Below are 15,512 nucleotides of genomic sequence, written 5' to 3'. Positions count from 1 at the left end.
AAAGGGAAGAAGATATACATTCAGTATTAAGTATGTCATGGTGAACACAAATTCACACTTTAGGCCTTGATTGTCAGGGTGTGAATTCCAGGTCTTTCACTTCTTAGCTTGGTGGCTTTCCAAATTACATAATCATAATAATTCTATTGCCCTCAGTTATTCTGTCTGTAAAATGATAAAGTACCTACCTCGAAGGGTCGTTGTGAGGATTAACTGAGTTTGTATGTATAAAGTAGATACAACATTGACTAGAGCCACTTTTTGAAATAATGCTAAGAAAATTTTAAATAGAACAGAGTAAGAATAAACTTTATCTTTAAAAGTTTTCCAGTAAATTTACTCTCATATGATAATACTTGCCCCAATACACACACACACACACTCGCTTGCTCTCACACGTGCACACTGCTCACACACGCTCACACACACTTGCACACACACTCGATCACACACACACAACTCACTCGCTCACACATGCATGCAAGAGATGATAAAGAGGTCATTGTAATGTTTTTTCCTCTCCTATTTGTAAAATCTATAAGTACTTTGGAAAAGGTTCTATAATTATCCTGCAAAGTTCTTCTGGATGGGAATAAGTCATAGAAATTCCGTTTCATTTTATAAGTTAAGAATCAAGAACCCATTTCAGCCTTCGATGAGAATACTGAATCTTCCCTCTGAGGTGCCACCCTTTAAGGCAGGGGCTTCACCTGCCATGTTTGCCGTCATATGCCAGCCATTGGAATGGGCAGAAGGGAGTGCTTAATAAAGATTGAGTGGTGATGATAATTCATAATAGTGTTTCATAGTTCATTACCTTACAGATTTTGCAAAACAGCATACGGTATTTCCCAGTAGAGGCAAATGCTGAGTGCTGTGCCATTTGGCGAAAAAAGGAGCATGACATGGAAAATCAATTCAAAATGAAAGCACCTCATGTTGCTGCGGACCTATGCTGTCTTCCAGCTCCTCTCTTCTTGCTCCCATTTCACACCCATCCTCAGAACTTTGTTTGGAACAAGGGAAAAGAGAGAAAATGTGTGTGGGATAAAAAAGAATGTACTATATGACTTTGTCAAGCAGAGCTGCCAATACTCTCATCTCCTTCCTTACAATTCTGTCTTACAAACACATAAATTATTCAAAGGTATCTTACCTAAATTTTATCAGTTGCAATTAAATAGAAGTAATTTATTTAAAAACTTGACAAAAAAGTAATAAATCAGGTAAGTCACTAATTACGAGTACTATTGCATACCATCTCTCTTTGGAATATTGTACATATTCACAAACTTCAGGACTAAGCACTAGATTTTCTCGCTACTATTGCATTTATCACAATGGATTGCAAGTTTGTTTAAATACCTCTCTCGTTTATGAGATACGACACTGTAAACTTCTTGAGGCCAAGGTCTACATTGTATACAAGTTTGTACTCATAGTACTCTGGAGTTCATGAGTGACTAATAAATCCCTACTTCCCCCAATCTTCCTTAAATAAATGTCCTTTATTTCATAGAATCTGGAGAACAAACAAGGTCCTGTATTCTAAGTTCTTTCCCACTGAATCTTTAGCAGCACCAAAGGTGTTTCTCCCTTTAGCACCTGGAGTGTTGAGGATTCCATTTGTTCAGCATAGAAATTCAAGAACTGAAGACTCTTTGTGAAAATACGGGCTTTCTGTTTGCTCCATGACTGTGATCCTAACCTCTGGAATGAACTGTCCTGAAAATAGTGCTCACCAGAATTTCCGAGTCTAGAATATTATAAATATTCCTGATGTTTATAAACTCTTAAATAGAGTTTATAGAATTAAGTTTCTTAAGGCTGCACAACTGCATAAATCCCTAAGCAAAGGAAGAAGAAAGGTAGATGAGAAGATGAAAGTTAATATCCAAAAAAATGCATCTGTGTAAATAACACAGATGTATGAATTTGTATAAATAACATTTTATAGCATACAGGGCAAATGTATGTGTTTTATAGAAATTCCCTTTTATGTATCTGTTATATAATAACAGAATTATCATATAATAATTCTATTCAGTAGGTGTTAGATATCTTGGCCACATAACAAATGACCCCAAATTCAGCAGTATAAAACAACCATTTATTCTGCTTATAGAGTCTGTGGCTTAGGAATTTGAATGGGACACAGTGGGTTCAGGTTTTTCTTCTGATGTCAGGGGCTTCAGCTGGAAGACTAGAGGCCCAGGATTGGAACTGTTTGAAGATTTGTTCACCCAGGTTTCTGGCAGTCAATGCTGGCATTGGGCTGGGAGCCTCAGTTCGTCTCCATGTGTCTTTCCACATGGACTCTCTGGGTGGAAAACTTTGGGTTTCTCCACAGTATTATGATTGGGTTTCAAAAACAAGCATTGCCAGGGTAGATGGTGGGGGAGAGAGAAAGAGACAGAAAGAGAGAGAAAGATAGAGAGAGGGTGAGAGTGATCCTGGAGAGCTCCTATCACCTCTGATGACCTTGCCTAGCCAGACAGACATGCTGCAGTCTGTTAGTCCAGGCAGTAACAAACTTCCACTCAGTTTCAAGGAGAGGGAAGATAGACTCCAGATGATTGTCGACAAGGTTCTGCAAGAACATGTGACCAGAAATATTGCTATGATCATTTGTGAAAACATAAGCTGCCATATAGGGATTGATAGTCCTATTTCATAGGTGAGAAATCGAGGCACAGCTTAAATGGTTATTCACATCCCCACAGCTGGTAAGTTGAGGGTTCACACTTCAATCCAGTTCTTTTGATTTAGCAATATAATTTTGCCACTACACTACAACTGTGGAGAGCCAAACCTTCACACCAACACTCCACTTATATGAAGAGATGAATGACTTTCGATGAGATGTATTTTCTTCTTTCAACTGGTAAAATATAATTATGAGACTTCTTATGAAACATGATATTTTAAACTGAGAACATTAATAAGAGAAAATTATAATAAAAATTTCCAAATTTCCCCTGAACTGTGAACTGATAACTTTTAAAACTTTGTATTTTGAAATAATTTGAGGCTATAGAAAAACTGCAAACAATATTACAAAGAATTTGTTTACCCTTTACCCAGATTCCTCAACTGTTAACATTGTACCACATTTGCTTTCTCATTCTCTCTCTACTATGCTTTTTTTTAAACATTTATGTGTAGGTTGCAGATACGATACTCCTTTACCCCCAAATGCTTACTTCAATGTGAATTTCTTTAAAACAAAGACATTCTCTTGCATGATCACAGCAGGAAGTTAAATATTATATAATACTATTGTCTAATATATGAACCTTATTAGCTACAATTTAAATAGACACTAGAATAGAATAATTTTTTTCAGGAAAAGCAGCAAGTCAATATATTTCCTTTTATCTTCTCACAAAGGAAAAAGCTGTTATTCAAAGGAGTAACTACTACCTTGGAGAAGTTCATGATTCTTTAAGACATAATAGATGTGGGTTTTAAAAAATAAACAAAGCTAATTTGTCTAGGAATTATTTTTCTCTGTGTGAGTCTGCTTTTGTTAATGGTCCTCTTCTCTGTCAGTAAGATGGGACTATAAGATGTCTATCGTTTATAGGATCCAAGTGAAAGCAGTGTAGCTAATGAAGAATCTCCTTCAACTTGTAAGAGTAGCTAAAGAAACTCTAGCTAATGAAGCTAATGAATGCAGAATGAAACTGTAGCTAATGAGTCATTGGGCTGCAGTATTTAGGCTGATTCAATGTAATGTACATGAAATATATATATTTTTTCTTTTTATCCATATCTGGATTATGGTAAACATTTAATTCCTGTTTGATGGATTTTATTAATGAATGAATAAAACTATAAATTAATAATACGTCAAATAGTTAAAACAGAGAAAGAAGAGAATAGATCAGGAGTAAGTTTGGGAAAGAAAGTAAAATTTAGAGGAAGAAAAGTTTAGGAGAAAAATTCAGAAAGGCAAAATGAAAAAGAAAGATAAGAGAGGAATGGGTGATATATTGTCATCTATTGCATGGTTTATGCATAGGTGAAGTTAATGGATATGGCAATCAGTGGCTCATAATAGTACAAGAAAATCAATGTGCAAACTGGGACCTGAGATTTTAGAGGAAATCTGAAATTCCCTAGGGGAAAAGGGAAAATAAGGAATTGGCATTGCTAAAACATTTAATACTACTATCTTTTCTGTAGTTTATTGTCAGATAAGCAGATCCTTGACAACCTTTGCAATGCAATGAGTACTCAGAATTTTTTAGGTCTCAGAACTTGCAATATCTATTGTGGAAATACAGAAACTGCTGATATAATTTCACCAAAAAAGAGAAAATACACTAAACTTGTCATTGCTACCTGGAGAAAAATAAAGTAACGTGAAAATCATTTCAAAACTGTCTTTGTCATATCACATTTGATAAGGAGACTGGAGCCCCAGTAAGCTATTATCAGATGTGAATGGTAACTTTTGTCTATTGACTTCTTCATCTATATCTCTAGCCAGAGTTTCTTCTTGAGCATCCACTTTCAGGTCCCAAACTGCCTGCTGTACTCCTCCACTTGCCTCAAGCTCCACATACTCCCAAGTGAACTGATCATTTTTCTTCTCAGCTCTTCCCTAAGTGGATTTCCCATTTCTGTTGAGGTCACCACCATTCTTCCAATTGGCAGGGTTGTCTTTGACTCCTCCCTGTCCTTCAGTCCCACTGTGACCATGCCTCATAGATTCTATTTTTGCAATGTTCCCTTTTATCCATCCACTTACCTAGGGTAACAGTGAAAGCAACCTCTCATACTAGAGAAGATATTTTGGCATCACAAACAGCTGCTTTGGCATCACTTCCGTTGTCTCCTGTCAGTGACAGGTCTTCATTATTTTCATTTTCTGTTACCTGCTTGTCTCTTCCATGAGCCTTTGAACAATTGACAGCAGAAGTTTTTGCTCTATTCACCCTCAGTTCCCCAGCATCCCAATGTGACTCATGACTTAGTAAAGGGATATTTTCAGGATGAAAGCGTGATCTTCATTATTTATTTATCTGTACTAGTTAGGGAAGGTTAACTCCTATGACCAACAAGCCCAGTATCAGTGGCTTGAACCAATAAATGCATATTTCTTGCCCATGTCATGTTTCCGTGCACAACACTGCAAAGGAGAAATCCTGCTTTATCTCTTGGCTCCACCATCTTGCCCTGAGTTGTCATGGCAAAGCCTGAAGGAGACTACATTGCTTCTTTCCTTGATCTCTTGGCCAAAACTCAATCAGAAAGCTCCACACAACTACAGTGGATGCTGGGAAATATAGTTGCACTGGAAATAAGCTTGGAGATCATCTATCCAGTGTCTACCATGCTATCCTTCTAACTCTCTACTTACAATTATAATAATAAACTAGAAGAGTGTCTTTCTGCTCACAATGACCCCCTAAGCTCTTTGATTCACTCCCACTTATTTCCACTGTGTTCCCCTCTCAAACTTCATTTGGTGAGATTTTTAACTGTTTTGCTTAGGTTGCATGACTCTGTCCCCTGATCATAAACTGGTTTGTCTATCTGTAAAACAACTGGAGACCATCAGGTTTTCTTTTTCCTGGGGAATTTGGAATCAGAACCAAGAGTTAGCCCATCAGTCTCTCAGTGTGACAATATTTGTAATCTATGAACTCAGAAATTTTAGGGCACCCATCTTTACTAACTGATCATGCAGATAAGGAGAAGAGAGACTGTGCCTACAGAGAAAGAAAAAAGAAGCAGATATTCAGGGAGGAACTTGGAGGGAGGGGAAAAAGACCTGGTGGCTGCCTAGCCCTGGCTTCTGTTCCATCTGTAGGCTACTTCCTATACTCCTGCCTGTACCCTTATAATGATCAATGTTTTTTGATACTTAGAAAAGATACATAATCCTAACCAAGAAGACCCCCTGCCAAATTCCACAAAGAATTTGAAGCAGGCTGAAATGAGAATTCATACAACAACATTGTCTGGAAAAAAATATTTAAATCATAATTGCTATGTTAGTGAAGGGTCAGATTTTGCTCAAAGCTTCCTGGAAGTCAAAATGAAGAAAAAAAGATACAGTTATTGACATTACTCTCAATTTCAGAAAGGAGGAACTATACACCTTTCTTTGGGGAGTGAAGCTCTGTTAGTATTAAGATCTAATAGTAATTTCTTAGGCAGTTAAAAATGATTCATATGTGAAAGATCATAGCCTTTCCTCAATCCTTCCAGATTGTTGAAGAGAAATCCAATTTTCACATGTCAAGGTGAAGAGCAATGCTAAGAATCTGAGAAGAAAATTTGAATCTCCATTCTAGGTATTATTGCAGGCCCTTATAAAATATTTTTAATAGCCTTGGCCTTCTGTTGTTATTAACATATCCTCTGTTCTGGAGCCTTCCCTTCCCCATGCCCATTTGGCCAGCATTTCATTTTCTGTTAGAATTCTTTACTTCAGGCCTATTCTCTCTTGAATGTAAAACACCATGAGAGCAGGGATCTTGTTTATCTTGTTCACATCATTGGTCCCAGTGCCTGCAACCATTCCTGACATATAGCAGATAATAAATATTGTTTGATTAACTAAGCAAATGAATGAATGAATGAATGAAGCAATGGAGAGAAGTGGAGATGGCAGAGTGTGAGAGAAAAGAAATTGGGCAGGATTTAGGTTTGGGGGACTTGTGGAGAGAGCAGCTGGAGGCACGAGAAAGGCAGGTAGCAGAGAAGAGGGAATTTTAAGAAGTGTTGCTGAGGATTATGTAATTGGATCCTTGTACTGTCATTTTTTAAAACACAAGTGATTTTTTAATTAAAAAAAATACTTACGGTTACTGAGCTATGTTTCTTCTTTTGCTCTGTCCTTTAGAAACTTGTCCAAATGAGTTTCATCTCAATTAGTAAAACTCTTACCTGATTTATTATGGCTTATTCAGATGCCACTTAATTCATTTTGTTATTTACCATTTTTGGGGCACATATCATGTGTTAAGCGCTATATTTGGTTCTAAGGAAATAAACATGAAAAAATTATATTTCTGCACTTAAATAGGGCAATGATGTCAGTGAACTAGTAGCATAGGTCAAGATGTATGTGGGCAAAGATGGGCTTCAAGCTTGAGGGGGTGTGGAAGGGTCATGGATCAGCTTTTTAGAGGTAACTATCTTTGCAAAGTCATGGAGATATGAAGGAAGCGACTAACTTCAAAAAATTGCAAGCATTCAGTTATGGCTAGATGACCATGTGTATACATGAAAAGGGTGGGAAAAGAGGCTGAATCATTGTTAGATTTTTCAGTAAGGGAATACTAATATGTTCTCTGTATTGCACTCTGGCAGAAGAAAAGAGAATGGATCTGATAGTATAAAATATATATTTGAACTTTCTTCCCATTTCCTGGCATTAACTCCTAAAATCATAGACTCTCCAAAGTAATAGATGTAATCTGTTAGTAATAATGTGTTTTTGTATGTGAATGAGTTGACTGATGGCTGGCAGCTCCTGGGTAGCTTCAGAATAGGGGTTGGTCAACAGAAAGACCAAGGCAGGATAAGAGGTGGGGTTGGGACTTTCAGCTCCCCCCACCCACCTTCCAGGGAGAGAAGAGTGGCTGAAGGCTAAGTTGATCAACAATGACCAATAATTTCATCAATCATGCTTATGTAATGAAGCCTCCATAAAAACCCCAAATGACAGGATTCTTGGAGCTTCCAAATAGCTGAACACGTTCTGGTTCCTGGAGGGTGGTACCTCAGAGAGCGAATGGCAGCATGGCACCCCTTCTCACATGCCTTGCCTTATGTGTCTTTCCATCTGTATCCTTTGTAATATTCTTTATAATAAACTGGGAAATATAAGTAAATTGTGTCCCTGAGTTCTGTTGTGAGTGGCTCTAGCAAGTTAATAGAACCTGAATAAGGGGTTGTGGGAAGCCTGATTTCTATAGCCAGTTGACCAGAAGCACAGGTAAAGCAACCTGGGGCTTGAGATTGGTATTGGAAATGGGGAACAATCTTGTGAAAGTGAGCACTCAACCTGTGGGATCTAACACAGCCTCCAGGTAGATAGCATCAGAAGTAAACTGGAGGGCACCCGGCTTGTGTCTGCTGCAGAATTTTCCGATTGCTTGGTGTGTGGGGAAACACCCCCTTATGTCTGGTGTTAGAAATGTGTTGGTGAAGGCTGGGCTAGGCGCAGTGGCTCACATCTGTAATCCCTGCACTTTGGGAGGCCGAGGCGGGTGGATCACCTGAAGTCAGGAGTTTGAGACCAGCCTGGCGAACATGGTGAAACCCCGTCTCTACTGAAATTCAAAAAATTAGCTGAGCATGGTGGTGGGGACCTGTAATCCCAGCTACTCAGGAGGCTGAGGCAGGAGAATGACCTGAACCTGGGAGGCAGAGGTTGCAGTGAGCTGAGATTGCGCCACTGCATTCCAACCTGGGCAACAAGAGTGAAACTGTCTCAAAAAAAAGAAAAAAAAAAAAAAAAAAAGAAATATGTTGGTTAGAGTGAAGTAGGAGAAAATGAGTTTAATTTTTTCCTCAATATTCTCAGGATTAGAACAGTGTTTCTTAAAGTGTAAGCGTCGCCTGAGAATTTGTTCAGAATGCAAATTATCAGGCCCTGTATAAGATCTATTGAATCAGACACTCTGGGGAGTGGAGTCCAGTAGTCTGCATTTAACGAGCCCTGCAGGTGAATTGGATGCATGTTAAAGTCTGAGAGCCACTGAATTAGAACAAGGGAACTGATAGGAACTTACAATATACTTGGTGAGAAATGCTAAGTTTATCAGCCAAAGTATTGGTTACAGTAATGGAGAAGCAGGCATAGACAGATTCAGATAAGTGTTTCAGTGGCCAGATAAGTCAGTGTGATAGGAACATCAAGGAATAAGTCATCATTGCTTCTGAGAGAGGTGGGGGCGGTGCTTGATAGACATATAACAGTGACCTGTGGCTTTGAGAATGGATCAGACAGAATGAGATGCTGGGAGGAGCAAGCGAAGCATAGTCCAGTAACCAGAACCACAAGGACGTCAGTGTCTCCTGCCCTGACTCCACATCATTGCTGGCCATGAAAAGTGAAATGTTACCTAAGAAAGGTATTCCCCAAATGATGTTCCTGACTCATCTCACAAGTCAACAGAAACGCCAAACTTTAGATTCATACTTATTTACAAACATACCTTTTAGTTATCTAAACAATGCTGAATCTAAACAATCATACATTAGCAAAATAATTTTGTTCTGGGCAGCATGTGCCCAGACCTCATGGTACGAATTGTGCTTGGATAAGTCAACCATAGCAACTCTGTTTCCCTTTGCCTTTGATGAGGATGAGCAGGTGACATATTTGTAGCCAATGAAGTGGAAAGGCAGGTGAATCAGCTGGGGGTCCCTGGGAAAGATCTTCTTCCTTGTCTAGAGGTAAAATACGCTTTTGCCACTTCTCTTCTTTATTATTTTGGATGATGTCATATGAGGGAGTGTTGCTTGAATGAAGGGACAAATGAGAATAGAAGGCAACAACACATAGAGGGTGGAAGAACAGAGAGATGAAAATAAACTTGTTCTGAGCCAAATTTGGGTTAGCCTCTATCTTGTCTTAAAACCACTCTTAGTTTTTTAGTTACTTACAGCCAAAAGCATCCCTGATAACCCACTTTTCCCTAGGAAACTACCAGAACTAACCTTAGCCTGCCTCTCGACCCTGTTTATTACCCCTGGCCTCTAGATTTTTCAGCCTTACTGGAAACCTGATACCCATTCTGCTTTGTACTTCGAATCTGGCCCTATCTCCTCCTATACTCTTATCTCTGTACCCACTGACATCCAACTTCTGTGAACTGCAGACTCCTTTGTACTCTCAAACTCCTCATCATCTTCTCCAACTGACACCTAGTTATCCCCAAAGCCTGTTTCTTCTGTGGTATTTCAAGTAGAGTCTGGCACAATCCCTGTGGGGTAGGTGTCTTCTTCACCGTCTACTGTTTTTCCCATTAAAGGCTGTTTGTTTCCTAACAATCACAGCTCTTTGAGGTGTAGCACATGGCCTTAGACTTTACCACCCATCTCCACCCTGAGTTTCCATCTTCTATCAGATGCCACAATACTTCTCCACATACTTTTATAACTTTAGCTCTGGCTTACTCTTCTCTCCACCATTTTCCCTGTGGTTATTCTTGATGACTTCAATACATTATGTCCATTCAACACTTGGGCCTGGTATTTCTTACTCTTCAAATCCAACAATGTTGTCCTCCATCCTACTGTAATGGGAGAGGAGGAGAATCAATGGGATGTGGCCAGAAAGTGTCTGTCTAGATTCCTAAATCCAGCTCTCCCAGGAACTATATACCATGATGTCTTCACAGTCCATCAATATTTATGGAGAAATCAACTCTAATATTAGTCTCTGTATTCACTAATGTCTGACTCTAGTAAAGATAACAGGATACAAGTTGGTTTTATTATTGGCTGAGGGGCAAGATACCCTGGTGAGGAGTATCACTGAAAAAAAATTGATAGCAGCCTTCGTAAATGTCATCGTAAGATGCCATTCAAAACAAGTATAAAAAGTTAATGGCATCTTATTTTGAGTGCTTCAAGTTGTATTATCAGATCAAATAAAAGCTACAATGACAAGTTCTCTGTGAAAGAACAAAATAATTAGCCAAAGCTATTTAAGCATCAACTAAATATATGAAAAAAGATCCTATTAATCTATTAATCAAGCCAGAATGTGTTTTGTGTGGTCAAAGCACATACACATATACCAGCACAGCAGGTCCTTTGCATACATGTGGGCATTCAGTAGTCATCAAAGTTGTCGGCAAGCATTTAAATCAGCAGAGGTCAAGAAGGGGCAGATGAGTAAGAAATTGTGGCAAAGTGCCTTTTTATAGAGACATTGACGGAAACCCAAGTTTTCCAAAGAATTAAGTGAATACCCAGAAGACAAGTTCAGATATGCCAAGGCATCTCAAGACAAAGGCTGAATACTGATCTTGGGTGTTGGTGTCTCTTTGGTAACTACGGTGAAGTTGTATAAGCTTAAACGCTATGTGTTGGAAATTCCTTGAGAATGAATCAGTGATGAATCCCTTGCCTTTGGTGAAATTGGGCTGAAATACTTCAAAGTCAAATTTGGAGATCTATGCTTGAAGACTTCAGTAATAGAAGTTTCAGCTAGTCAATGAAAAGAAAGAATAATCCTTAACTCATTTGCCGCTCCCCCCACCTCAAAAAAAAAAAAAAAAAAAAAAAGGAGGAAAGGGAGATATGTAGGTACCATGCAACAAATATGAAGGCTAGTATGTCTCAAGAGCAACCCAGATTTCCTAAGGGAATTGGCCGTGTTAGTAGCAGATGGGTTCTGTTTCAGTTTATTCTCACTTAGCCATGTCTGGGAAAAGTTAAGTTGTACAACTTTGTGGACAATATGCTGTGGAAAATATATTTGTTGCCATTTAAGATAAAGATATGAGCAACCATAAAGCGATCTTTATAGACAGTAACGATACTTGTGATATTAGCTTCTAAAATTATATGCAGAATTAGATTACTTTAGATAAGGTGACATGTATCCAAGCTCCAAAAGTTACTTTTGCATGGTTGAAGGCATAGTGCAGAAGGAGTAAATTTGTATGCTTGGTATGCACATGTGCATGTGTGTGTGGTGGTGGGGAGTGGAGAGGTGGAATGTAAAGAGAAGCACTATTGGCCAAACAGGAGCTGGAAAAAAAAAAAAGTCAAGTTATTCTGGGTATGTATCAGAGAAAACTGCTACTCCCACTATGACAGAAATAATTGTAGACTGAGGGAGAAAGTATTATGGCCTGCTAACATTAGGAAGCATGAGTCTACCACTATTCCCCATTTGCTTTCTGTCTCACGATAAGTTTCCATGAAAAAATTCTTCTTTTAATATTTTTTACATATAAAGAAACCAGAGTTGAAACCCAAGTATAAAAGGCTTGTTAGATCCAACTGAATAGAAAATAAGCTCTCCCAAATTTTAATTAAAATTACTTTCCCTTTCTTTGAAAAAAACTCTTGCATGACCAAACTTAAAAGTCCTGATTTGAAAGTTTCATAAACCTTATCTTTTCTCCATAATGAAACGTCTAGATTCTGTGCTGTCCTGTCAGAGGCAGACTTTTATTTTCGTTTGGGTAATTTTTATCCTTGGAGACATCGCCCCCTGCTGCAACACATGCTTAGTTGCAGAAGCATTTTTCACTCAAAAAAGGATATGAATAAAAAGATACGATTATTAAAGTGAAAGAAACTTTATTTTGAGTAATATACATATCATTCATTCCATTTAATTTTCATAGTGCATAGCTATGTGTAGAAGTACACATGGAAAAATAAACATTAGAAATACCTAGCCATGAAAATATACTAGTGAAGACATTTGATATATCCATGGACAGGCTTGGAAGTATTATAAAACAGGATCCATTAGGAAGGAATAAAAACCATGCAAAAAAAATCTTATCTAAATCATGGCAGGCAAGTGCAATCAATATAAATCATAGTCTCTGGGTACAAAAACTATACATGTTCTTTGGATTAAAAGCAAATGGGTGGCTTGGCTTTTATGTCCAAGCCAAAAATCATCTATACAAGTAAAAAGTGTGTGGGTCAGGCATGGTGGCTCCCACACCTGTAATCCCAGCACTTTGGGAGGCCAAGCAGGCGGATCATCTGAGGTCAGGAGTTTGAGACCAGCCTGGCTAACATGGTGAAAACCTGTCTCTACTAAAAATACAAAAATTAGCTGGGTGTGGTGGCATGCACCTGTAATCCCAGCTATTTGGGAAGCTGAGGCAGGAGAATTGCTCAAAATAAAAAAAAAATAAAGAACTAAAAAGTGTGGATACTGTTATGCCACATGTGATAATAAAATATTCAAGGCCACAGATGTAAGTCACCAACTTACAAAGAGAATACTGAAGGTAGGGTACATTAAAAAAATAGAGAAATGCAATAAAGAAAATGCCATCTCTGCCTAATCAGGAAAGAGTAAATGCATAGGCATTAAAACAGCAGCTCTGCATACTACACTGCATTTCTCTTTGTCAAAAATTGTCTAATTTCTTAGGTTCTTTATAGTACACGTGTTGAAAATAAATGATTAAGAATTGTTTCAAGAATGCAATTATTTGATCTTAAATTTTTATGAGTTATTAAAATAGAAATTATTTGAATATCATATATTTGGGTAACAACAAAAAAGAATTCACTGTGTATCATTACAAAGGTCAGTGAATAAGACGAGGCAATAAACGTAGCGCCTTGGTATTAGGGCAAATTTAGTTTCCTTTTCATTTTACACATGAGGGGGAAAAAAGAAGTGTAGAACTAGAAATGCTCATCTTTCCATTCAGTACACTAACTTTTAAGTGTGTGGCATAAATGGAATAGAGGCATGAAGTTTAATGAGATCCAAGCTTCCAACTAAATGATTTCACATTTGAAAAGCTATGGAAAGATACAATTATTTACTGTTTTACAAATCAAATGCTTAAACCAAGTTTAAAAGTTGAGACTGAAAAAAAATTGATGAAGAAAAAACGGCCAAAAAAATTAAACAAAATCTCTTGGTTTCCTTTACAGTTTCTTTTTTTGCGTTTTATTTTTCAAATTGCATTTTACAGTAGAAATGCAGACCACTTTGGATAGCTATGGCTCGATACTTCTGGGTGCCCTCCTAAGACATCCTCTTCTTACATTCCACTGAACAGAAAACCATCCCTTCTACTGGCATGAACTTCTGCCCAATGAGGCATTTGCTGCAGCAAGAGCACAGAAAGCACTCTGTGGATGCATGCCAGCTGAAATTGTTATAGGTCACCCGCTGCACTTCTGGGTCGATGGCATTGTGGCATCCTTGACACACCTATTAAGAAATAATACAAGAGAAGAGGGTGAGAGATCAAGCTGTAATGGTAACATTTTCATCTTAGGAGAAACTGAACATGTTTCTTTAGATGATAAATTAAAACTCATAATGACAACCTCAGAAATACACAACGGAGGGTGGCCTTCTAGCTAACCTTTTTGGCCAACTGTTAATGGAGGTCAATATTCTGAGCAGCCTGAGAAATAACGAGTGAAGGCCAAACAGGTGATTTGATGCATGTAAGATAACTTCATGGTGTTCAAGGCAGAAAGTCTTTATGGGAAGTTCCAAAGCAGTGTGCTTAGTTCTGATGTATTTTATTAGATTGCACATTTGTAATTACACAGAAGTTTATGAGATGATTTTTCCTTGTTCATTAAAGCTTTGAAGTGGTAATTTTACCTGTCTTACCTATGACACATGAGATTATTAACACCACTAATTTCTAGACAGTAGTAAATTAAAATCATGTTCAAAGTAATTAAGGACTCAATTAAAAATACTGACAGTGTTTGAGAAAAATGAATTTGCACTAAAAATATAACTTGTAGTTAATTGGCTTCTATTCTGTCATAAGATCAGTCATAATTTATGTGTAATCTAACATTGTAGAACATTAATACTTACAATCCCTGTACCATTATGTGTTATGAATATATACATGACATACAAACATGTATATACATACACAAACATACATACATTTACACCACAAAATTTTCTTCTTATTCAAACATGCACATGAGGAAAATGAATAAATAACCTATGTTATAGCAGAAAACAGAAAACCAGTTCGGACCTCTGAAACACTGGATAGTCCATGCCTTATAGTTTATACATGTTCTGAATGAATACGGCTGTCTTAAAGTTTTTGTTTTAAATATTTCATAACAAGTGAAGAAGCCAGCAAGACTGTCTGGTATCACAGTGACTAATCTTAAGCACCCTTGGTCTCGTAATGTGATTGTCAGGAATTACTGAGGGATAAGGGGTGGGAACAGGTGAGTGGAGGTCATTCAGCTTGAGCCTCCTTACTTGAAAAGACTTCAAAATGTGGCTGCTACTCACTGGGTAATTGGTTTAGGCAGTGAAGTGAGGCCTGGTTATATATGTCCATTTCAGACCTGCATATTTTTGTTACACTGCTTCTGATTACAGAGATTATAGCTCTGTAATCAAGTTAGGTCAACCCAGTCTGCCCTGAGATACAATGAAAATTCTTTCTTTGTGTGATCAACACACTATTCCTGAATACAATAAAAATGAATGTTTCAATTACAAGCACATTTCTAATGTGTAGCTGCACCATGCAAGCAACTGCTTTTTGTATATATTTTTATAGCTTTATTATGCATTTAGAATGTTGTCTTGTTTTCTGCATTTATTAATCTTTCCATTTTAAAATTTATGATCAACGCATAATTGTACATATTTATGGGTGTACTATGTGATGTTTCAATACATGTATACACAGTGTAGTGATCAAATCAGGGTAATTAGGATATCCCTCTCCTTAAACATCTATGATTTCCTTGTGATAAGAACAGTCTTTCAATATTTCTTGTTTATGTATTTTGAATGTGTTCTTGTAAAATACACCGTGTGT

At 37.6% G+C, this 15,512-nt stretch overlaps 1 protein-coding gene across 1 annotated transcript in view; it reads right to left on the bottom strand.

Moving 5' to 3' along the window:
* Positions 1-12,271: 12,271 nt before the first annotated feature.
* TES (testin LIM domain protein) overlaps positions 12,272-15,512 on the bottom strand; it is a 48,521-nt gene continuing 45,280 nt past the window's right edge. Inside the window, exon 7 of the mRNA XM_004046084.5 lies at positions 12,272-13,903. Coding sequence (XP_004046132.1) covers positions 13,715-13,903 — 189 coding nt within the window. The 3' untranslated portion in view covers positions 12,272-13,714. The remainder of the gene's footprint in view (positions 13,904-15,512) is intronic.

This window comes from Gorilla gorilla, chromosome 6, assembly GCF_029281585.2.
Source record: "Gorilla gorilla gorilla isolate KB3781 chromosome 6, NHGRI_mGorGor1-v2.1_pri, whole genome shotgun sequence".
Classification (NCBI taxonomy): Eukaryota; Metazoa; Chordata; class Mammalia; order Primates; family Hominidae; genus Gorilla; species Gorilla gorilla.
This window is presented reverse-complemented; position numbering and strand designations above follow the sequence as displayed.